At 38.5% G+C, this 25,790-nt stretch overlaps 1 protein-coding gene and 1 long non-coding RNA gene across 2 annotated transcripts in view; one reads left to right on the forward strand and one right to left on the reverse strand.

The window, feature by feature from the left end:
- camk1da (calcium/calmodulin-dependent protein kinase 1Da) overlaps positions 1 to 25,790 on the reverse strand; it is a 71,083-nt gene that overhangs the window by 28,384 nt on the left and 16,909 nt on the right. The window contains exons 2-3 of the mRNA XM_086146946.1: positions 9,756 to 9,887; positions 7,740 to 7,814 (exon numbers count right to left, since the gene is read on the reverse strand). Coding sequence (XP_086003072.1) covers positions 7,740 to 7,814; positions 9,756 to 9,887 — 207 coding nt within the window. The remainder of the gene's footprint in view (positions 1 to 7,739; positions 7,815 to 9,755; positions 9,888 to 25,790) is intronic.
- LOC147234153 (uncharacterized) lies at positions 21,801 to 24,944 on the forward strand. Its single transcript, XR_015106102.1, has 3 exons — positions 21,801 to 21,888; positions 22,104 to 22,168; positions 24,257 to 24,944. It is a non-coding gene; the product is annotated as an uncharacterized LOC147234153 (long non-coding RNA).

A 25,790-nucleotide genomic window follows, 5' to 3' on the forward strand; every position in this document is an offset into this window, starting at 1 on the left:
AAGTCTTGAAACACCCACTCCAAATCTACCTCTTCATTTGGCCTCAATCACTCCGAACTTTAAGCTATTAATTACTCTAAAAAGTCAATTAAATAGCTGCTTGCCTGTAATGACTTGAAAAGGTGGAGCTGAGTTGCTGGCTGGACAACCGAAGCAAAGGAGTGATAGATTTTGAGAGAGAAAGTAAAGTCTGATGTTTTTTTTGGGGCGCTACTCCAGCCCCTACTAAGTTAGCAAAAAGGCTGATATCGAACCATGATGAAATCATTCCACAGTTCAAACGCAAAGTAATTTTTTGAATTTACAAATTACTATTGTCAGCAAAATTAAAAATGCATGGAACTGCATAATATATGAAGATAGGAGTGTAGTGCCAATTGCATTTCTTACATTTTTAAAATGCATTTGCAAATATCCAGTCCACTTATTCATTGCAGATTGTTCTGCTGTGACAGAAAAAATTGCGACAAATCTTCCCATTGCAATTGTTATGATTTCAATGTAACCTTTGACCCTGTTACTATGGGAACTGAAACATATTGCATGAACAGATGGTACCTGAGAGTGTCACAGAAAGAATAGGAGAAAACCCTGTCAGTGGAAAAACACAAATGAGCAGGAGGAAGCCCGGAGGTGATGGAAATAAGGTGTGAGTAGAGAAGAGAGGAAGATGAGGGCAGATTATGTGATGAAAATATTGTGTAAAAAAAAAAAAGAGGAACAGGAAGCACAGAGTGATAGAGCAAAATGTATCGTTAAGAAAAGCAATAGCGAGCATAACAGCAGAAATGAAGTATTGTCTGATTATATCTGTGATAATTTTTTTCCACAAATTGAGGATAATGCCTTCCCAACTATTGAAGAAAGCTTGCCTGGTCTCATTTGCATATATAAAAATGTTATGCTGAAAGATTTCAAAAAGATTTACTAGTTCATAATCTTAAGAGAAAAGCTAAAGTCTCCTTCTTGTAAAACCAAAAAATGGAATCACCCTTAATCATGAACAAATGGGCGTACAAACAGAATTTTCAATAAAATTTTCGAGATGGGAGCATCTCGAAAATTTGGGCGTACAAACAGAATTTTCAATAAAATTTTCGAGATGGGAGCAAGCCCTCAGTGCACGAAAACACAAACAGACTCACAGGCTTTCCTCATGGTTTCAATTGTTCATCGTTGTGTTCTCCTGTTATAATGTTTTTTTTTTTTTTGGTAAGTTAGCCCTCATGATGTCTTCCAAAAAAGTGTGCTAGCCGTGTTAAGAATAACTTAAGAATTACAGCGGCTTTACAAAAGGAAATAATGGCTAAAAGTGAAAGGGGTTTATGTGTTACAGATCTCGCCAAGCGCTATGAAATGGCTAAGTCGACCATCTGTACAATCCTGAAGGACAACTACGCTAACGAAAGAAAGACCTTTTTATTGTCACATTCAAGTATATATACAGCACAACATCAGCAAAATTTGACGACTGCATCATGGATGAACCGCATCCCCAAGGCAGCGAATGAGCAGCGCCAGGTGAGCAGTTCGGGGTTAAGTGTCTTGCTCAACAACACTTCAGCAGGCTGGGAGGAGTGCAGGAATTGAACCAGGACTGCTCTCACGCCCTGAGCCACGGCCCTCTAAACGACTGCTGACATGGCTAAAGGGGTGACTACGGTTAATGAAGCAAAGGTCTCAAGTCTTAGAAGAAGCAGAGTGATTGAAAGTTAGTTTGGATTAAAGAAAGACAGCTGGAGATAGCGTTAGTGAGGGTCTCATGTGAGAAGGCTTTAGTTTTGCATGCTGATTTAGTAAAGGAAACGAAAAGTATGAGTGCTGCCATGAAGAGAAAGAACACCAGAAACATCGTAATAATTAAGGTTATCTTTAATTCTTTTATGTATTTTTGCCACTAATAAACACAAGTTTCAGAAGAGTACGGTATGTTTTTTGGGGCTAAAGAATGGGATTTACATTGATTTCAATGAGAAAAATTTGTTCAGTTCTCGAAGACTTTATGAGTTTGACTATTCATGAACATGGTCAGAGAACTTAATTAAAAATTACAAATTCATAAGCTGAGGTTCTACTGTACTAAACTTTGCAACATCTACTCTGCCGCTAGGCTAAGCGAACACAGCAAAGACCACTGGACAGGAACTGGTGAGGCAAGCAGGGTAGCCAGTGTTTCTCACAATGTTCCTTGTATGAGTCAATGAAAGAGTTTGGAATCGGGTTATCATTTCCATCCCAAAACCCAGTAAAGACCCTTGTCTTATTAAAAACAGAAGACCAATCACTCTCAGAAATTCGGACTATAAATTGTTTACCTACATCCTAGTTTCCCGTCTCCAATCGGGAATCTCAGACATTATTGCAGAGACACAATCGGGAATTCTGAAAGGAAGGTCAATCCATAATAACATAAGGCTTGTCATGGACATCGTTGAATACAGAGACCTCATAGAAGATAATGGCTTCATATTCTTTTTTGACTTTCATAAAGCCTTTGACTCGGTCGAACATCCATTTATCTTAGCGACGCTCGAGCATTTTGGATTTGGTTTAAAATTTAGGAATGTGATCTGTGGGTTCTATGAGAATAATAATAGCTGTGTCACCCTACCGAGCGGCACCACTCCAAGGCTTCCATGTTGATGTGGGAATCACCCAAGGTTGCCCCATCTCACCTTTATTTATACTCGCTACCTAAATGCTAGCCATTTACATTAAAAATTGCAAAGATATCCAAAAGTTAGATGTGTTGGGTACAGGAATTATTATTAGCCAGCTGGCAGATGACACTACTTTATTTTTGAAAAATGAACATCAAGTCCCAAGAAGCATTGAAAAAATTAAACAATTCTCCAAGGCTTCAGTATTATCATTAAACTTAAAGAAATGTGAACTTTTTGCGCTTCATGACTCACCACTAAAAGAAATCTGCAACGTTCCTATTAAATCAGAAATAAAATACTTGGGTATTTTCCTATCTAAGGACCGAGAGTTAAATCAGTCCAGGAATGTAGAATCTAAACCTAAATCTCAATTGAATACATGGCTCCAAAGGGATTTGTCAATATTAGGCCGGATATATTTGACCAAAATGGAATGTTTATCTAGATGTATATACCCAATGTATTCCACTGCTATTCCAAATCAACTCATAAAAACTATTAACCAAATAAATTTCAACTTTATCTGGAGGAACAGACCACATTATCTAAAAAAAAAATCACATATGGGGAAAGAAACAAGTGAAGGAGAGCTGAAAGTGATTGATTTGGACTGTCTCGACGGGACATTGAAGGTGAACTGGTTGAAATCCTGGATCAAGCATCATCAATCTTTTTGGTATTGTATTCCTAACTACTTATTCAATAAAGTCGGCTGGCTACGTCTTCTGCTTATCTCTGACTTTGATATCAACAAGATTTCAGAAGCAAGATTTGATATCAACCTGTCAAATTTTCAGAGTTCCATAAACCAATATTATTGTACTGGAAAATGATATAAGTACACAATTTCTCACCACATGGTACAATAATATGGAACAATAGATATGTGCTGCATCGCAACAAATCTCTATTTTACAAGGAATGGTTTGAGAAAGGTATATGGTCAATAATTGACTTGATGGATGACAATGGCAGTCTTTTAGACTATGAACAATTCTGCACCAAACACAGCTTTAACCCTCCCATATTAGAGTTCTTAAAGTTACGTAGCGCACTACCTCGCCAATTTGTATTCCTGACCAAAAATATAATGACGCACCAAACCATGCAACCACAATTACCCCCACTATCACTCCAGGGAATCTCAACTCTTGACAGAAAATGCAGCAACTCTTTTATTAGGAAATATTTTACAGAAAACTTATTCCCTGGACGTCAAAACAAAAATAATATTTTAAATGAATTTGATAAGGAATTGATTGCCACGCTGCGAACTATGTATCTGACTCCAGCCATACCCTCCAAGGCAAAAGAGACCCACTTCAAAATTATGAATGACATCTACCCATCTAAGGAATTATTGAGGGTATGCTTTAATATTGAAGATAATATTTGTACATTTTGTGAAGATAACATTGAAACCACAGACCATAAAAATTTCTCATGCGAAAAAGTACAGGACTTTTGGGCTAAAACTCAAAAATTGATTAAAGACAAATTTCCATTGTCACCAGTTTCTTTCTCAAGAGATGATACAACATTTGGTTTACTTTTAAGCAACAAAAGAGAGGAACTCCGTGTCAAGGTTATTTTAGGCCTGGCCAAGTTCTTCATACACAAAAACAGAATGCAAAAGTGCTCCCCCAATTTTACGTTCTTTATAAACGGTTTTGAATTACATAAAAAATCCTTAAAACTTATGGAAAAATCCAAAAACCAAAAAATATACAGTTTGATGTCTGAGATTCCTTGTGAACCAGCAAGTTAAATACATATTATATTCCCCTTGCAATTTATTTATTTTATTTTTATTTTATTTATCTATTTATTTATTTATAGAAAAAGACAGAAAAAAAGAAGAAGAAAAAAAAAACAGTTTGGAATCATAGTTTTCAGTTAACCACAGGCAAGCTAGCGCATTCGCAGAACTTGTCCCATCTGCATATAATGTTTCGTTTAGAAAAACGTCATAATTCAAACGCTTGACGATCCACGGCCTCTCCTGCTGGACTTAATCATGCCAGGGATGGGACAAACAGGAACAGGCAGAATGGGATGGAATGACGAGGACACTTCAACATTTGAAATGCATTTTTTTCTTCTTAACTTGAGCTATTACTTAAAAGTAAAATCCTTTCTGAATTTTCACAATACACACACAAGATATGACCTGTACTATTTAAATATTGCAGTACTACACACGTCAATGGCTTGGAATGGGATTTGAATGAACAGCCAATGCAATGCCCTCCTTCCTCTCTACCGTGTTAGCTGAGACAAACAAGCTATGGTGGACAACTAGGAGGTCCAAAGGCTGTTAACTAGCTTATTTATGACTACAGGAAACTCATTTAAAAGGTTAACATCGCAGGTAAACAGCCTAATCATAGAAGGAGCTTTTCCTGTAGTCTGCCAACAAGGATTGAGAACTTGGATTAAGAATGTGATGGAGGAACTTCAGCTGCGTGAGAGGCTGAACGTGTTACCCAACTGACAAGATCTACACCAGCACTATTAATCTCTACGCAACTTGTGACTGCGACTTTGACCTCTTGAGTAATCCGTTATCATTGTGTCAGTTGTTAGCTTGGATTAGACAAACTGGCCCAATCTGTCACAAACCCCTATCCACTGACCCTGTCCAATACTACTACACTAATAGCACGAGGTCCCTCAGCATAGTGATTATCTATTAGCAAATATTTAGCCTTCCCGAGATGTTATGATACATGTATAAATATATATACATATATATCATCTTTAAATCCTCATCCTTTCATGATGTAAAAGAAATATAAAACAATATATCATCAAATATTTTCTATAATAAGAATATTTACTAATTGCTCATACCATGACATTTAACAATGACTTTCAGTCTGTATTCAAGATTACTAATTAGAATTATAAACCTTTTTCACTGTAGAGGAAGGAAAATGTGGCTTTTAATTGTAAGAGGGTTTTAATTAACAGGACTTTTGCGGACATCGATTTTATACATAAGAGTGTTTGGAAAAACTTGGACTGTCCTCCTCTGATTTATCTATACCTCAAACTGATTCAGGCTTTATCCACTGGGACTGTGACTTGATTTCAAACAACTGGATTTAATTAACTCTGACATGAAATAGTCAAATATATGAAGTCATTCCATATTATTTATCAATTTTAATGTAAGCAAGAAGCAAAGCAAATGCGGTGGCTCTTGACGAGGTAAGAGGATGCTGTTACAACCTCAGGAATATCAAGAATGAAACAAACAAAAAAAAAAGATAGCAGTGACATGAAAGGTAATTCAACATAGAAAAGATGTTTTTCCCAACTTGCTTGGGCACAAGTTTGAGCAGCCAACTGGCACTGATAGAGGGACGTTTTATCCGATGGAACTATTGTGGAAAAAGCCTGCTTTCTCTAAACGCTTTTTGTGTCAGAAATATTGCCAGAAATGTAGGTGGGGAAGATCTTTCATTGGTGTCATGCATATTCTCTGAGACACTGAGACAATGAGACAGTTGCAATCACAAAAACGCCTCCTGTTGGCAACTACCACGTTCTTCAAATTGAAATAAAAAGGAGCTACATTGGGGCATTAGAAGAGATCAATCTCATCATATTCAGTCAAATAAGATCTTGTACATTACTGCTTGCAAACTGAGAAAGTTATTTTAAGTAAATATATGATAAACGCATAAATAGTAATGTTGCTTCATATCTATGTCTAGAAATATTGTGTCTGCTGGGACCTCAGCTCCCCTTTCCACTTACCTAAACTATATGCAAATTCATAGTTAGAAACTACTCCAAATGGAGCCAATTTTTTTATGAAAAACTTTTGCTGTAAATGACTGTTCGTCCTAGCTTCTATCTGTGTATCTAACATGAAATCTGAAGCAAACCTGCTTTAATGGGTAGGAAATTATCACCATGCAACTGATGTATCTGCAGACTTATGTATCTGTGTTTGCAGAAAATGAATTCCCACGACTTCTCATGAGAAAAAGTGTAATTACCAAAAAATCATATATATTATCTCATGAAAGAAGCAATACCATATTTACAAGAGTCCTTCCACCAATCTGGCTCATGAAAATAAACCAGCGTTTGAGTTGGCATCAAAATCGAAGGACCCAAACAGTACTGATCAATTGACCCTAAGCTGCAAGGCCGCGTTGTGTAATCCATCAATCGCATTCCCCTTGAACTTGACTGAAATGTTTCCAGAATGGGTGCCAAACTCCCAGACCAGCATCTCCTTTTATATAAGCAGTAGAACCTTTGCAGAGGAGGTTATCAGGGCACCTATGGATGAGCTGGTGGCAATACCACTTCCCTCCATATCCGACCATCAAAAGCAGAGATGTTTCTGATATAACACAAGCCTTGTGGATGTGTGGTGTTTCAGTGTGGGAGGACGGGTCGGCTTTTATTTTTTTTTTGTTTTCTCCTCTTGTTGTCATCTCTCTGGAGCTGTCATTCAATTGACAAGCAAGCGTGTGTGTCTGTGTTTATTTTTGTGTGGTAACTGAAAGCTTAAGAAAGTAAGAAAGATAAGAAATATAAGACAATATTTTTGCACAATTAAGGGCTTCAATGACAAGCTGTACAAATGAACAACTAATTAATTTCAAGGAGAAATTAAGTTATCACTCCTGGTTATTAATATTGATGTTTATTTTTTTTCATATTGTTAATTTTGTGTCCAAATTAAAGCTCAGTTACAGAATGATAACATGCATTTCAATTTAAGGTTGGTAAAAATGGGTTTAAGTCTTGGGAAGCGAATGTTGCATACATGTCGTATATATCAGTGTAAACCAACATTCTTTAATGTGTAGACATTAGAATTGAAGACATCTGGTGGTTCTGTTGAGCCAAAATGTAAATTTTCATTAGAATATCTTTTCATTTGTCTTAAAATATTCAGCTTTTGTCAGAAAATCATGCTTTTTTTAACCAATAACTATACCAGCGTTTCGCTTAATGTCCATGGGATAAGACTGTGGGATGCTTGAGTGGGGAGAGTTTGATATACAGGAGATTCACATCTTCAAACCGCAAGCAATGAAAATAACTCACAGTTGCATGATCAGGTAGAGGTGCTCTGGACTCTCATAGATGTCTTCCAGCGCCACGATATTCTCATGCTTGATCCTGCAAAGATAAGACGACTCAGGAATTAGACGCTTAATATTTCAAACATGCTCCATGATAGTGTTCTACTTTTAATGCGTATGATTGCCTTTCAAGTGCAGAAATGCTTTCTATTGCCTTTTAGCTGCACTTACTGTCATTAGTGATAATCCAGAATGCAACTCTAACTGTCCTCTACCCAGAATGGCTTCATAATTTAGAATTAAACTATTCATAAATATATTACTTAATCTAGGGGGCAGTGTAACCTCACTCCATTGGTTTGGTCCTCACTGCCATGGCAGCAGTTTTCTGCTTATTGACATGTAAGTTCTGCCACCACATATCTTCTACAGACTTTCACCTTTTCACTAAACCTGTCTTATCTTTCCCTCAACACTCTCACTTGTCTCCAGATTACACCATGGGTAGAGTGCTGTGCTGAGCACAGTTTTTATATTTCTGTCTATAAGCCAGCGTGTGCATGTGTGGGTGTGTAGGTGTACATTTGTTAACCTAATGCTTTGAAGGAGCCCGTTAATTTTGTGTGTGATTTGGTTGGCTGTGAGGGTCAATCAATCTTTTTGCATTGCAAACAGAAGTAATTCCCCCGGGCCTATACACCCCACATCCCCAACACACACACACAGACACATGCGCATGCGGGCGCACGCACACTGACTCACAGCATTCAAAGCAGGTGTGCAGGTGAGTATCGAATTATGAGTGTATGATCCCTGCGATAGCAGGAAAGCTGTGACACACAAGCACACAAATTTTTACTCACACAAACATACAGGTGATAAGGGATTATATGTGTGTTTGTATAGAAGCCTGAGGGGAGTAACGAATAACTGGCAGCAAACGGCTCTTGTTTAATGGCAAGGCAGAGCAGCGTGCATTCAGAAAAATTCTCCCTTATAGTCCTGCTAGTTTTTCTCAATCATGAATATCTCCCTATGAAACAAGTGCACATTGCTTAGAATGAAATACTGCTACGTGCTAAGTGTTAATGGTACGCCAGCACTACAATTCTGCATATATTTATATATTTTTATAAGTATCGAGGTAAACTTTGTACAATTAAAAATGTCTGGCTTTTCATGAAGAGGCAGCCTTCTGGAGACCTTGTTGTAAAAATTGGGGGCCTTAAGAAGCTGAATAATGAATCACAATTTTGAGTAGTTTAAATTTTGCTCACTATTCTTCAGTGGAAAAAAAAGAAACAGTGTGATACTGAAAGTTTAGTTAAATTAGATCTGAAAACTTCTTTTAAAATGACAAAAAATGAGATTCACTGTATAACCTAATGCCTGAAAGGAGGAAAAAATATTTTTTAATTAATTTTCATGGGAAAAAAATATCAGAGCCTCAAGATGTGGTCAATTCTTTTGTTTCCAAAAATCCTCTAAAAAAATTCCTATGAGAGACACACCTGGGATTTAAGGTTTAAAAGTAAAACTTAACGGACTACATTTTGTATTAATAAGGTTAAAAAAAAACATCAGGGGCAGTAGTTTCCCAACTGTGCATAATAACTTAAACATTAGGTTTTTTCATATTTTTTCATTTCATACATCAAGAGTATATTAAACTGTGTGCCTTGTCATTTTTATAAAGGTGACTACATTCTTATACATCTTGGAAGAAGAAAACCATTGTTGGACAAATATTAAACCTTATCACTCTCTCATTTAGATCCATCTCAAACAAAGTCCCTGAGCAGATCGAAAGACATGCTTCTCATTTTTCATCTTAGTCAGCTGTTCTCTTCCACACAAACAGACAAGTTTAGTTATGATGTCAGTGCCTTTGGACTTCTGTGTGGTAGGTGGGCTGTGGATCGTGACCCGGGGGCGGGGGTTTAGTGATGCACAGACAAAGAGAAGATACGTAGTTGCCCCGGTAACCAGGAATTAGGAGGCCTATGAGGTTGAAATGTGTGTGCAATGCGGCACTCACTTCCTCAGCACGGCAATCTCGTTCTCAATGCTGCTTTCCTTCCCCTTCAGAGCCTTTTTCGGGATGCACTTCACAGCAAACATCCGCCCCGTCAGCTTCTCCTGGGCCAGAACCACCTCGGAGAAGGCCCCCCTGCAAACACACAAACAAGTCACAAGTCATGGATGTTTGACAACTGGATACCATGAATGTCTACTTTGAAAAATATTTTGTCTTTTTGAGACCATTTATTATTAGATTTATTCTCAAAATAAAGAACTCCTTGCATCTATACCCCTTAAAATTTTAGAGTTACATTTGTTAAAATTATTGTTCTAATATTTGTATACACGTGTTCAAGCTGAATAGGAGAGGTTGTTTATTTTGTTTGATAAATTCCTTGCTGACATATCTGTAAAGACAAAAATGTTGAAACATAATTTTCTTGTTTTATATAACTCAGTTGGAGCAATAGCTTTAAACATTTAATTTGACAAAAAGGTAAGTCATCACAACTGAAAACTGCATGGGACAGCTGCTCTCAAACTCTTCACAAGAGCAGCACAAGAGCAAAGTCGGACATCACCATTCTGACACAAATATGAGGAAAAATAATTCAGACAACGACTGAAAGTTAGTTTACCTATGTGTGCGTGTGTACGTGTCGGGAAAACCAGCGGGATGATGAATGAAGATGAGCTTATTGTGACTTAATCTGTCTGAGCTGCCCTCAGCTCAGCTCTGATGTGCCATTAAAGTAAACAACCACTAGTATCTTTTTTCTCTCTCCCTTTTGTTTGTCTTTCTCCATTTTCTCTCATCCACCATCTCCTGCTGTCCCTCACTGTCTTTTTTTTTTTTAGTAATTCTGTTTTGTGGTTTTCTCCATCACTTGACGTTTTCTGAATGGATTTAAAGATGTTGCACAATTTGATTAACCACAGAGAAGTTGAGAAGTTCAGACAGTGTAAAAACTTGCATAAATAGCCAAATGCTTTTGAAAATGAGGCAAATATTTTAACAATGCTTTCTGAAAGGTAGAATAATCAGGGGATGGTCTTGGGTTTTAAGTAATAGAAACACAGTAAAGCTATTTTTGTACATCCAACACTGGTTTATCAGTGAAAAGTTGGAAGCTTTCCACGCTGAGGATGGTCCAGGTCAGACTGGTATTTAGGGGGTTTACCACCATCACTGTGCATGACGTTTGTGATTTTCATTTGCACATGAAAACAAAGAAATTATGCATCTGATGACCGCATGTTTGCCAGAGAAGCTGAAACCAAAGTGAAGGGTAGTTAGGAGAAAGGTCAGACTCTTCTCTAAGAGCGCAGATGTAAACAAATCAGCAATGCTTACACTCACAGCAACACCTTTTCAGCCAGTAGGATTATCCAAAAACTACCAAGCCTGTTTTTTATCTAACTTGGTAGAGAAATGTGAGCCAAAGAAAGCCCATCAAACACTATGGTAATGATCTCATACTGGCCTTGGAGGAAGAATGTTATCTATGAAGTACGATTGTTTGTTTGTTTAACTTGAAATAATTTTTCTTTTGGAGAAATGCCACTCTAGACTCAGGTTAGTGACACCTTTTACCCTGTGTGGAGATTAAATTGCCATTTAAATGAATTGCATATAGATTCATATTTTTTTAAGTCAAATGTAAAATCTTATATTATATTTGCTAACAAGGATTTAGCAACTTCCTGTTAAAAAAGGAACCACAACTAATTCCAATGTACCACTTAGGAAAACATTGCATTCGCTGTTCTTTTGATTACATGCTTCTTTATATTAATTTCTGTCACATTTCAAGAACGCAGATCCAAATTCATTTTTATTTCATAACTTCTTTCTTTGAAAATGAAGCCCACAACAGGTTTAATAAAGGAAAACTTCCATGCTACCCTCCATTCATGTTAACCAACATGTAAACCCTTATTACTCCTTCCATCATGTCTTTTCAGAGATATTCTCAAGCCCAGTTGTTTTATTGGGTGTTAACGTGTGAGTCGCAGGTATTATTCACAGCAATCGGGTGCAAATAGAGGGTTGTGAGTAAGGACGCGTGTGTGAGCTTCCTTTCAGCTGGGGAGCAGTTTCACATGACGCTTATTCGAAATGCTACAAGACCGCCTAAACTCAAAACATCAGTGTGCCCTCACAGCAGCAGCAGAGAAAACATTATCTCATCAGATTTCCCTTGGTGCTTCCTCCTGGTGTTTTTCTCACGCCTCTCAGCTAGAATCATCTCCTCCTCTCACCTTCACCACCTCTTCCTTGCTCACTCATTCATTGTCTTCCCTTCCCTCATTGACTCGCACCTCACGGACGATATATCTTTTACCCAGACAAGTGATCGCATTGACAGTTGCCCCTAGTAATGAATGACCAGCATCCAATCACGTCACTTGAGTTGACAAACACACACACAGCAGCTGCTTGCACTGATAATGGCTGTACTGGGTTTTTGTGATGCCAAATTCACACAAGCAAGAGCGAGAGGTGCATTGTTCCTTTACATAGACGGGCACAAGCGCACGCACACGCAAGACTCAGTGTTTGTATGTCAGGATGTCTTTTACCCGTCACTACATATGCACACCAGCACTTAATCTGAACTAGATTCCCCACTCCTCCCTAATCCCACTAATCCCACTATTTTAACAGCAGCACACTGTGGGAGTTAAATTTAAAAAGGTCTTTACTTTCATGATGTGATGATCAAATTATTCCAGTAACTCTGCCATCACCCCACAAAAATCCTTATTCTGGAAATTATTCTAAAGTAATTTGACTTCTGTGTGGATACAATTAGGGTATAATCACCATTCAAAAGAGATAACCTTGGCTGGCACCTCGCGCCAGTGTAATTATTGTTTTACCTGCAGTTATCTTAGTGCCAAAGGTTTCCTTAATCTAAATAAATGAAGAGAGGATACTGCCACTGATACTTGCCACGCAGCTAAATCAAGTATGAATCATATGTTCTGATTGACATTACTTTGCACAAGGAAAAGCAATCCAGTTTTGCAGTGTATTGTGTATATTAATAGTCTGACGTAATTAAATGAAGCATTATTCGAGATTAATTAATAATCAGCTTAGACATAATTTGGTTTGTACACTTCATTTTGACAAGCAGAGCGGTACACTTTTCATTCCTCCACTGGGTACAGAGATGTCCTGCTTATTTCAGCTAATAAACATAAGCAACAAAAATAATTTTGGAGACCAATAAAGGGAAAGAATGTTTCAGAGACAAAATAGATACTAAAAAAGGTCAAGCTAGGCAAGTCTCTCAGTCAGATTAATACTATCATTAGCATTTTGAGTCATGTGTTGACAGGTACTGTGGCTACTGACCAAATAAATCAAGACAAAATGGTGCCTGTTTACTTTCAGAAATGCTATGAGGTCATCCCCAAGCTGAAAGTGCAATTCAGGGGAATGTTTTCCTGGTCAAATGGACGTTGCCTTTTCTCTGTTCCTACTGGTGAGCCATCAATAAGATAGAGGCAAAAATATCAATTAAAAAAATACATAAAATATAAATGTAAAAATCCTGAAATGAATGAATGAATGAATGATGGATGAATTTGCAGCAGCATCAAAACACACAGAAATGGAAAGAAACAAGTGCTTATCCTGGAATCAGAAGCACAGGGGAGCTTCTTGCGCAGGAGTTCTCCTGTTCTTGAGGTTTAGAGCGATCACTTACTGTGCTCCTCTAGAGCTTATGACGTTTTCTTCATGTGTATGAGTCCCTTGTGACTTTTTGTCCGATTAAGTTCAAACTCGATGTTTAAATGAGGCAGAACATAATCTAAAGATCTGATCTTTTCAGGTGTATTCTTTGCTCTTTGTGAGAATGTTGTTCATTCACAGGGATGTGACCAAAAACAGCATGAACATGAGTGTATATTATTTGTACTTACATGCATCTTTACACAAGTATAGCACATACCCAATTTCAGAACACCATGTCAAGTTGAACTGCACTAAAATTAAAAAAAAGGTCACCTAAGAAGGGATAAGTTGAGACACGGCGTATGTGTGTGAGTGTGTGTGTGTTTGTGTGTGTGTCCATGTGTGAAAGAGAGAGAGAAGCTATATGGCTGTATGGAGACAGAAAGACGGTAATAAACAGGTTCAAAAACAGGAGCACAGCAAAATCCACTTGACATTTTTTAACCATGAATTAAAGAGTGTCCTGCACACATGCGCGTGCACACACACACACACTAAAGGACCTGGGTTAAGTTGATTGGAGCTTGTATAACATCTGGAAGCTGATCTCATACTCCTGGCCTATGTGTATGTGCTTGGAGTTGATGGGTTGGCAGTCCCCGCTGCTGTTGCCCGCGGCAACAATGATTCCATTTCCTCCTGTACGAACCTGTGTAATTGTGTCAGTCGAGCTCCACTGCCTCTATCAGTGCTCTGAGCAGGAAATGTATTGGCAGCAACTGTTTGTGCATGTGTGTTTCTCCATCAAGCGTATAACCAGTGAGGAAAAAAAGTCTGTCTCAGGCAAAGAAAAACACATACACACACACACACACATACACACACACACACACACACACACACACACACACACACACACACACACACACACACACACACTCACGCTCACACACAGAGCATGTGACTGAGATTGAGGGACTAAAGCAGAATGACAAAGTGACTGTGATAAATCTAACATGGAGTCTGACAGTAGCCATCACTGTTTCTCAATGTCAATCTTGAGCTCTTCATCTCAAAAGTTATTCAGTCATCAAAATCTCCAGAATTCAACCTGAGACAAGCAGAGGAGAGAGTTCAGGCTGCAGATCTGATTGGGTGAGTGTTAAAAAGGATCAGGTATCCAATCCAGCTTCTGAAGAGGAAAATGTATGAATTGTGACAGACAGGCAGAGCATTTTTTTTTCCCATCAGGTTCACCTACAGCAAGACAAGTCCAGATACAACAGAAGATGGCTAGACCTGAATATTTAAATACATTTGTCAGTTCTTAGGTTTGTATCTAAGATTCACAAGAAAAGCAAAGGCATGTTGGGGTGTGAGTGAAATAAGATTGGGGCTACATAATAGCCATTCCATCTATAAAACAATTAAGAAGTTAAGAAATCCTAAAAACTCCTAAAAGGCTCTAAGACAATTGCTCTCAAAGCACTTCTTTGTATTTAAGACTTTATTTTCAATGAGTTCCCTGTACAATAACTGGAATTAAGTCCAGTCTCAGGCAGTTTGATCATCTGATAAAAAAAAAAACCGAATCCCCACAAAGGGCGTGTAAATGAGCTGTGATTTGTATAATGGCATGAAAGTTCATACTGATTTCCACAGATCAATTCCTAAAGAGTAATGAAACATGCTTCATAAACAGAGCAAGGTCGATATCCCTGATTCGTTAGAAAAAAACGTACAACCCATTCATACTTAAGTGCATGTCTTTTTCCATTGTTTTTCAAGAATCAAGTTGTTACACTGCCTTCAGTCACAAATGTACATCACAAGAGGATGTGATTTCCACATTCAGGGCTGAGTGGCTTGTTAAACCCCTGAATACCTGTTTATATGTTTCATGATTTTTTTGTATCATAAAGAAAATCCTAAGTGTTATTGACTCTCATATCTGTCACCGATACAGCCTGACTTGCATTGCAGTGATGGGAGGCTCTCCCATTTCCTTCCATATTGACTGTTTTCTAGAATGGTTATATTAAAACAACCATAATGGTTAAATTTACTGTGAACACCATCAACTTTTACAGTGTAACAATTCACCCCTTGACAATACTTCACTCCATGATCTCTTGACAACGTTTAATCCCTGCATCTCTTTGGCACCAGTAGTTCCTCTCTACTTACTATGAAAGGAGTTTAGTAAAAGTGAGCTCTGGATAAAAGGCTAGGCAAAAAAACATTGTGGATACAAACGTGTTTTTTTTGTGTGTTAATATCTGAAAATCTATTTGTGATCTATCCTTACCATCTCTGGTTGATCTAATTTAATCTCAAGCTCTTCATTTTTTCCACTTTAGTCACTGCCTCAAATAGTTATCGTTTTTTTGTGTCCTGCTCTCACAACTGATTAGTATTTGGTTTGGCTTTTATATTCAAAATGATGTAGTAACATATCCGCGGGCGCGATTTCACCAAACGCCCAAAGTAGAAAGACAGTGATTTGAAGTCTGATTGTAGCTGAGAAGAATCAGCACGCTTTTCAAAGAGGCTACAGGGTGAGAATGAGCGATCAATTGTAAAAAGGCTGACAAAGAACTGTCTCATGTTTCTGGATTCATTCTGAGTCATTCTACCATGCGCTGGCAAACACACACACACACACACACACACACACACACACACACACACACACACACACACACACACACACACACACACACACACACGAGAATGGTGAGAGGATGGTGTCAGCTGTGTAAGTCTCTTCCTTCCAGTCAATAATTAGCAGTTTATGAAATCAGCTAAGCAGCAATTGTCTCTGAGAGGGAAAGACACACGCACACATACGCACACACTCACAAAAGAAAGCATGATAATGACATTTTGTGGACAAGGATAATTACACACCTCTGGGGTCATGTCACAAACACGATTGTCTTCATGTGCAATCTGCATTAATCATGTATCACTATCTGGATATCAGGAACATTATTCTTTATCAGTTTTGGGGGGTGTAGAGGTGGGAGAAGGGCACTGTACGTGGGCTCTGAAAGAGGAAAAATGATTCAGGGAAAACCCTAAACAGACAAGAGAGGAGTGGAGTAGAAATGAAAAAGAGTTTAAAGAAAATAATTAAAAGATTAAATTAATGACTTGAACATTTGGGGTACAGTGGGAATTCGAGGAGGAATCTCAACAGTGGCCAAGCCACATTTCCTTTAGCAACCAAGGAGGGCCAGACCACACAGAACCTAAACATTTACTGTACAAAGCTGAAAAGAAAATGATTTTGGTATATTGTCCATGTATTTCCAATCATAGTTTTAGCAGTCTGTTTTCAAAATATTGCAATATTACTTCATTATGAAGCCCTTATTGGTGTCATGATATCTGCTATACATGCAAAACAAAAAAATAGCTGATGGTATGATGCTGCAATATGATTTTTGCAATTACCTTGTCAGAATTTTCGACATTTATCTTTATACTGAAAAAACACAGGAGGAAATGTGAGTAATTGATTGTAAGTTAAAAAATTTCATGGAATGAAGGGATTGAACATTCCTGGTTCGATTCCCAGCTCCTTCTTGTGTCTCAAAGTGTTGTCGAGCAAGACACTGAACCCCTAACTGTTCCCCTGGTGCTGATGTACAGCAGCCAACTGCTCATGGCTCATCCATGATGGGTTAAATGCAGAGAAGGAATTTCCCCACCAGAGATTAATAAAGTATAAAATTATTAGTTATTATTAGGAATTTTTGACTCCCAAAAATGCATTTCTTACATGGCCAAAAACAAACAGAAATAAAGAAATTTGCTGAAGCTCTTGGGTGCTGTCATTTGTGGTCCTGTCTCCGATTTTCATTTCTTTATGCAAAATGGGCTATGTTTTCACTTGCATCTCACTTGTCTTTTCCTAATCAGAATTAGATGCAGCCATTATCCGCTGAAAGGGGTTCATGGTTTGCTGAATGGCTATGACCCACATGTGGAAAAACTTCTTATTAGATTCTCTATGACAACGGGGAGTTCAGAGGTGACTGGTAGAAATTCTTTACATGTTCGAGGGCTCATCCTACAAACGAGCTTTTCAGCAAATAGATCTCCCTAATACATGAAAAAAATTAGGGGTAAAAGGAGAGCCCCAAATCCTTCCTCCTTATGTGTATGTCATTTTTGTGAGTCAGTGTGTGTGTGTGTGTGCATATGCACTATAAGCTTTTGTTGCACAGCGCGTAGGCTTAAATAGCACTGTTGCCACGGCAGCAATTAAGTGCCAATTATAGTCAGTATTCTCACTGAGGCTCCGACGGCAGAAGATGAAGATGACAGAGAGAGAGCGAAAGAGAGAGAGCAGCGGAAGAAAATGCCTGCACAGCCTTCCATTCGGTTAAGACAAAAACCTGCATATTACACTGATATCTGGTCTAAGGGCTGAAGAAAGCATAATCTGGCCCATTCTCCATATGGGTGTGAAGAATGGGCTCCACGCCACCAGCACTAACCCAACAGATGGGACATGCACTCAGAGCTTTGTCGGAAAAAAAATTAAACATTAACAGAAAATCATGAACCAGTGTATGCAGGGCAGCGTCATCAATGTATGACGCGGCCCTGCCCTCAATCCATGTATTGAATGTTCATCAGAAAGACGGTTCTAGGATTTGGTCAGTGCAAACCCAGGAAGTGATACAGAGTCAATATATCTCAAAGGGCTCAAAACATTTTTTGAGGTCAATAAAGAAAGGTTTTTCACTGTAATTTAAGAGCATACATCCTGTTGAGAATATTTATACATCAATATGACATTGCAAAGGGATTCAGATATCTTCTTGCTTAATTAAAGGACATTCGGTATTATTTTGAACCACAGTTTGTTGCTAATTATGTGAGGAGTGACTGTTCAAAAGAAACCAGTCACTCAGCAGTTTGTCAACACCCGGGTCAAGTCACAGCACTGAAAGAAAAAAAAATGCAGCATACTGCGGTGCCATGCTGAGTCAATCTCAAAGACATGTGCTCTGCGTCGCTTGCAAAACAAATACTGGCTACTAGTGCAGGCTGGCCAAGTACTGAGCACTTTCAGTTTGATCTGAGGACACCACAGCTTCTGAAGGCTCCAAAATTCCAGGTGGAATATGCATTTTGGACCTCTGTCGGGGTAGGAGGTTCCCCCATGTCTTCTCTGATGGGATTTTGTGAGATGCAGCTGGCAATGTCTGTTTTGGCAGAGCTGTCATGATTCAGGAGTGCCTGGAAGTGCTCCTTCCAACACGCATTGATGAAGCCATTGTGATAACAACTCCATCAGTGAAGTCTCAGAGACACACACACACACACACACACACACAAAAGGCTGGTACACACATGGTGCTCCGAAAGTATAGATTTGCCATAGTAACATCCTGACCACAAAAGAGATATCAGGTGACTTCCCTTGTGTTTATATTTATCACCATGGAAATATTTCCAACTGATGTATGTGCGTGCATGCATGTTTTAAGATTCATGAGTCAGGGGTGGAAACCTGTATCCATCGTCATTAGTGTGTAATCCATGTTTTGTTTTCATGTATTGATATATGCTTTTAAGTGCATGCATGGATCACAAAAGAAATGAAAATATTGCAGATATCTACAGATTGCTGCATAACAGAAAAAGAACATATTAAAATACAAGCTAGTCAACTAGCAACCCTGTGACATGATTATCGCACTGTATCACAATGGTTTTACTTCAACAAGTGTATGTAAAAGTAAGAATGTACAAGTATGTAAAGACTCATTTTTTTCATAATACCATTAGTATATATATAATTAATAATATCGTATTTAATCAATTTAAATCACTGAATACCTTAGTGGATCAAACATAAATATCAGCATGTCATCTGAAACACAAAGCATAGTAGGTGAGATTACCCTGATTCAGCTCAACAGAAAACTCTCAAAGGACTGTTTTGATCAAGTTGCCTTGGGAAAGCTAGCTAGAATTACGACCATTGTGCAAGTCCACTGCTATGGAGCAGCCCAAATGACCTCTAGCAAGGCCAAACCAGTGGGATGTTATCCAAAATCAACGAGAACGTCAATGAAGGGTCCATCGTTTACATCAAAGACTAGACCAATGATGTACTAAATGGAGAAAACTGACAAAAATCCTGCACTGCATCATTTTCTATATGTACATTCTTCTTCTTCTTCTTCTCCTTTTGACTTTTCCCTTCAGGGGTCACCATAGTGAATCAACCTTCTCCATTTAATCCTATTCTCTGTATCCTCCTCTGTCACACCAACTACCTTCATATCCTCTCTCACAGCGTCAGTTTCTATATGTACATAGGAATCCAAAAAAGACAGGAAGATACATGACTTCAAACACATTTAGCTTTTTTTTTTCTATAAGTCATACAGAGCAAATAGCATCAGCATCCTTAGATTATTCATTGGAATAGATTTTGTGTCAACTGTAGTTACGAGTACTTAAAAGTGGAAACTTCAGCTTTCCGGTAAAATCCCTCTCTCTCTTAGTTTGCAGCCTGAATAGGCAAAATCCTGCGCATGACATCTTTTACACTTCATTAAAGTTCCTCAATAGACTGTTTTGAAAAGAAAAATGTGCAGTAGATAAGCGGTCCCCAACCTTGTTTATACCAGGGACCAGTTTTATGCATGAAAATGTTTCCGCAGACCAGTTCGAGGCATGGGGGCTCAAATAATAAAAACTTTCGTCACTTCACAGTATTTAATCTGAATATAGCTATTACACTTCATATTCGGCCATCACAATAACTTTTCACTATAATAAAATAAATAACAAATAATAAATAAAGTGTTGAGGGGTTAACGGCTTCTTCAGCTACCCATTCAATGCTAATAATGCATAGTGGGCGCAGACGAACCCGTAACTTAGATAGGAGCCTTGATATTTTCTTTTAAATGCAGCTTTCTTTTTGCTGGTAGTCTGTGACGTTTCTGCAGTCTCGTTGTTTGCTTGTTTCCTCCTGAAAAAGCTCTCCAGTGACTTTTGTTTCTGGCTCATTTTTTTAAGGGCTAGATTTCTGGTAGCTGATGTGTGAAATGGTGTGATAGCATTAAGTGCCGCAGTAAGGTAAGGGCATCGTTTTTCAAAATAAGATCTAATGAAAAAAAATGATTATTTGTACCAAGAAAGATTTTCTTTGCAGACCCGTACCAAATGATCTGCAGACCACTACCGATCTGGGGACCGGTGGTTGGAACCTGTGCAGTAGATGACTCAGAGGCTGGTCCCCTTTGACATTAGAGATTCCCCTAACGGTTCAGACACACACACACACACACACACACACACACACACACACACACACACACGCACACAGATGCACGCACCAACACACCTACACACTAGACTGCCTGCACAGCAAGAGAGACATAGTCAATATTTCCAGCAGCATGCTGAGAGAGACAGACGTGCAGAGGGAACAAGGCAGAGGGTTTGGTGAAAGGAGGGAGGGGACTTTCCCCTTCCTCCTTTTTCATTTCCAAAGTTGTGAAATACCAAAACGTAACCTGACTTATATACCCACTATACATATATATATCCACTATTTGTCAGCAAAAAACGAGGAATTTCATGGGACCTTTGACACAGGACAAATAAGGGAAGTGGTTTCATTTTGTCTTGGCAGCTATTGTTTCAAATGGTTAACCGTGTTGATATTATGTTGTGGATTATGTATGAGAAAAAGGCAGGATGAAAATGTTTGTTAATCAGGATCCTAAAGACCAATTATTTTAATTGATTTAATTCCTCATTATAATTACTAACATTGAGGACTCTTCTTGTAATTTTCTGGTCCGGCTCTCCCAGCACACTCGTAGTTACATTTGATTTAGAGCAGAATTACTTAGCATACATTATCACATATTACGCGTGGGTCTATTGAGATCTCAGCAATATTTCATTAATGGATGAAAAATTATTTTGTCAAAAAAATGCTGTATGAATACATTTACATGAGGAAAAATAGTCCTACGATTAAAAAATAATCACTTCAGCATAATAATGTGAAACATGCTTAACATTACAATGTTTTATAAAATAACCAATCGCTTTCATATACAAATATTAGAACATACAAGGCAATAGCCGTACAGGCCGACCACATTTATACCAAGAAATATCAACTGCTGATTATGGTGAAACAGTTGATAGACATTTAAAAGACTTAAAAGACAGGACTTGGTTAACAACCAAGCTGCCCCTCCTCTTCTCATCCTAGTTACCTGCTGAAAGATGTATTAGTGGATATAAACATGCTTTTAACGACTTAATGATTTGCTTTGGAGGCGCAGGAGAAAAAAATGCTGAGCAATTCATCACAACGTAGGAGTTTCATAAAAATATGAGAGTAGTGGTTTCATTGCGTGCGCAGCAGACTACAATGACTCGGCAGTGAACTCAGAACAGCAACCCTGTAAGTATAATGGTAAGCTGTTTAGTATTTCTTGAACTACATGTACTATTTAGAGGTTCCCCCTTTTGTTTTTGAGTATTATCTTAAGCTTGAGAATATTTATTAATTTACTATGATTACTTGTAATTTTATACATTTATTATTATTTATTTTCTCAAAAATATTTTTTCAAAGAACTTTAAAATAATTTTTCAGGACAAAATATGATCTTTCAGGCAAGAAGTGGGATACTGAGAGGACTGAGGAGAACCTACAGGAGTACAGAGAGATACAACGTAAGGTAAAGATAGAGGTAGCAAAAACAAAACAAAGGGTGTATGATGACTTGTATGCTTGGTTGGACAGTTAGGAGGGAGAGAATGACCTGTACAGGTTGGCAAAACAGAGATAAAGATGGGAAGGATGTACAATGGTTCCGGGTGATTAAGGACTGAGGGGAAAATATATTTACAGATGCTTGAAGAGTGATGGGAAGATGGAAAGAGTACTTTGAAGAGCTGATGAATTTGTAAAATGAAAGAGAGGCAAGGGTAGAAGAGGTGACTATTGTAGACCACAAAGTAGTACAGATTAGTAAAAGTGAAGTGAGGAAGGCATTGAAGAGGATGAATAGTGGAACGGTAGTTGGTCCTGATGATATACCGTTGGAGGTGTGGAAGTGTCTAGGAGAGGCAGCAGTGGACTTTCTGACTAGATTAATGAATAAGATCTTAGAGAGTGAGAAGATGCCTGAAGAATGGAGAAGAAGTGTGATGGTGCCCATTTTTACGAATAAGGGGGATGTGCAGAATTGCTGCAACTATAGAGGGATAAGGTTGATGAGGCAAACAATTAAGTTATGGGAAACAGAGAATATTAATAGAGAAGTACAGAGAAGGCCAGAGGGAGCTGCATTGTGTTTTTATAGACCTAAAATAAGCATATGACAGGGTGCCAAGAGAGGACCTCTGGTATTGTATGAGGAAATCTGGAGTGGCAGAGAAGTATGTTAGACTAGTGCAGGACATGTATGCTAGCTGTGAGACAGTGGTGCGGACTGCTGTAGGGTTAACAGAGAAGTTCAAGTCGGAATTGGTACTCCATCAGGGATCAGCTCTGAGCCCCTTCTTGTTTGCAGTGGTGATGGACAGGCTGACAGATGCGGTTAGACAGGTTAGACCATGTTGTTTGCAGATGACATTGTAATCGGTAGTGAAAGCAGGGAACAGGTGGAGGAAAATCTGGAGAGATGGAGGTATTCACAGGAAAGGAGAGGAATGAAGGTTAGTTGCAGCATGACAGAGTATATGTGTGTGAATAAGAGGAACCCGGCTGGAATGGTGAGAATACAGGGAGTGAAGATCAAGAAGTTGGAGGATTTCAGGTACTTGGGGTCAACAGTCCAGAGCAACAGGGAGTGTGGAAAAGGCGTGAAGAGACGGGTTCGAGCAGGTTGGAATGGATGGAGAAAAGTGTCAGGGGTACTATGCGATAGAAGACTATCAGCCAGAATGAAAGGAAAGGTCTATAAGACAGTTACAATGACAAAAAGACAGGAGGCAGAGCTGGAGATCGCAGAGATGAAGACGCTAAGGTTCTCTTTGAGAGAGCCAGGATGGATAGGTTCAGGAATGAGTCTATCAGAGGAACAACACATGTTAGATGTTTTGGAGAGAAGCCATACTGAGATGGTTTTGTCATGTATAGAGGAGGGATAGTGGATATGTTGGTAGACGAATGCTGGAATTGGAGCTACCAGGCAGGAGGTCTCGAGGAAGACCAAAGAGAAGATTTAAGGATGTAGTGAGAGAGGATATGAAGGTAGCTGGTGTCACAGAGAAGGATACAGAGAATAGGGTTACATGGAGAAGGTTGTTTCACTGTGGTGACCCCTGAACGGGAAAGCCGAAAGGAGATGAAGCTATGTTCTTTCAGGAAATAATGCAATGTGCTTTCAGTGACTTGTGACCTGTGTTTTCCAGTTTTTCTACAACATGTGGAGAATGTAGGACTACTAAATGATATATTCCACTCTCCTGGTCAGTTATTAGTTAATCAATATCAGGGTACAGAAAGAAGAGAACATTTTCCAAGGCAGTCTTATAACAGTATCCAATACTTGTAGTCTGTTTTGAGATTAAAAACGAGAATCACCTCACTATCATGGAAAATAGGTTTATAGATATATGGCTGTAACTGATCCAGTTCGCCAACACAGGGACAAAAGAATGGCCTATTAAAATTGTATATCACCCTAAAGAAGTAATATTTCTGATTATTACTTTTGGATTACAAGATACATATATTGTCATTGCTCACCGAATAATTATTCTGATTTATGCTAGTATTGCATATTCTTACAATGACTTGAACACTCATCTCCTTTTAGAAACCAAAGCGGAACAGACTGCTCAGTTAAAGTCAGCATCAGTGGTGGGCTCAACTGCCTCACTACCAACAAGCAGCTGCACAGTGTTTCCGGTGTCAAACCGAAGAGTCATTAACAAGTATATTCTGCATAATGAAGAATTTCAAGTTCACAATAGAAACTTGAGGTGAAGTATCTTGGCTTTCTTGCTGGCAGCAGAAACAGAAAGCATTGCAATGTTAAAAGGTATCCTGGATAACTCACTTGAAGGACATGTTTTTTTTGTTGATCTTTGCCAAAATAAGCTGATTCAGGTGCTCAGCTACCTTGTTTCAGTTTGGTATTATATCATTATCAATGTGAAGATTTTTGTAAAATTCAGATTATTGATATATTGAAGATACACATGGCTTTTCTTACAATGTCAGTCTGGCAAGTCTATAGACTACAGATCGAAGAAGACCCCAATTCCTGTACTCTTTGATCAAATGGAGGGAAAGAACCTGGAATTGTGCACACATCTTCTACTCCTTTTTTGCATTCATCAAAAATACACAGAATAATGTAGTTCCTCTGCTGGGCTGGGCTGAATGAGGGTCACATTCTGTCTGGAGGAAAACCTTGTATTAGTGTTGTTTTTTTCACTTTACCAAAATGTTTTGTCTACCAATTAACAACAAAAAAAGATTTCCAGTTCTTAACGGTTTCATTCAGCTTAACCGAAAAGGAACTGTTCATGATCGAAACTGTTTGTGAAAACTGAAAATCATAAAGATCTCCTTCACATCCTCAAACTTTTCTTCTCTTTTTTTTTCAATAATTTGCCCCTTACACTGTGCGGTAAATATGCAAATATAACTGACTGTAACAGCAGTGCCAGAACACAGCTTAACAACAGACAACAGGTGTTAAAAAGGCTATGTCACAAGATAACACATTAGTTACTGGCTCTGGTCATGGATAACAAATCCATTGAATCACCATGAATGTCACAATGGAGGTGGAACGAGACGAGCATCACAAGCGGGGTGTGTTAATAGTAGCAGAAGGTTACACAGGGTGTGGTTGGCATCAAGCCACTGACAGGCAGCAATGCTCACTTGTGAAGGCTGTGATTGTGGGTGAGAACATCAGCTACATGCCTGAGACATTTATGTAATTTTGGCACAGAACTGAGTCTAGATGATATGCCTTAAAGATGAGGTAAGCCTGTAAATGTTACAGCCTAAATTGGGGCACACGCACAGAAAGTTCAGGCTGCGCTACTTTCCCCCCTTTCATTTTCACATACAGCACTCAAACAAACACAAAATAGTCTTACTCAATGAAATTTCTATGAACAAGTTCCATCAAACATTGCATAATCTATTTGTTTTTAAATAACTGAAAACCTTTGAAAATCCTACTCAATTTATATCATGACAGTGCAGTTAGGTGGGAAACCCCTGGTAATTAATGGATAAATAGAATTAGTAGTGTTGGTTGCATGAGTGTAAAGCCCTGGACTCCTCCTTCCTTTCTTGGAGTGATGGCAACCGAGATATGAAGACAAACC

Source organism: Fistularia commersonii, chromosome 5, assembly GCF_037954325.1.
Source record: "Fistularia commersonii isolate RoL2024-O1a breed Wild chromosome 5, RoL_Fcom_v1.0, whole genome shotgun sequence".
Classification (NCBI taxonomy): domain Eukaryota; kingdom Metazoa; phylum Chordata; class Actinopteri; order Syngnathiformes; family Fistulariidae; genus Fistularia; species Fistularia commersonii.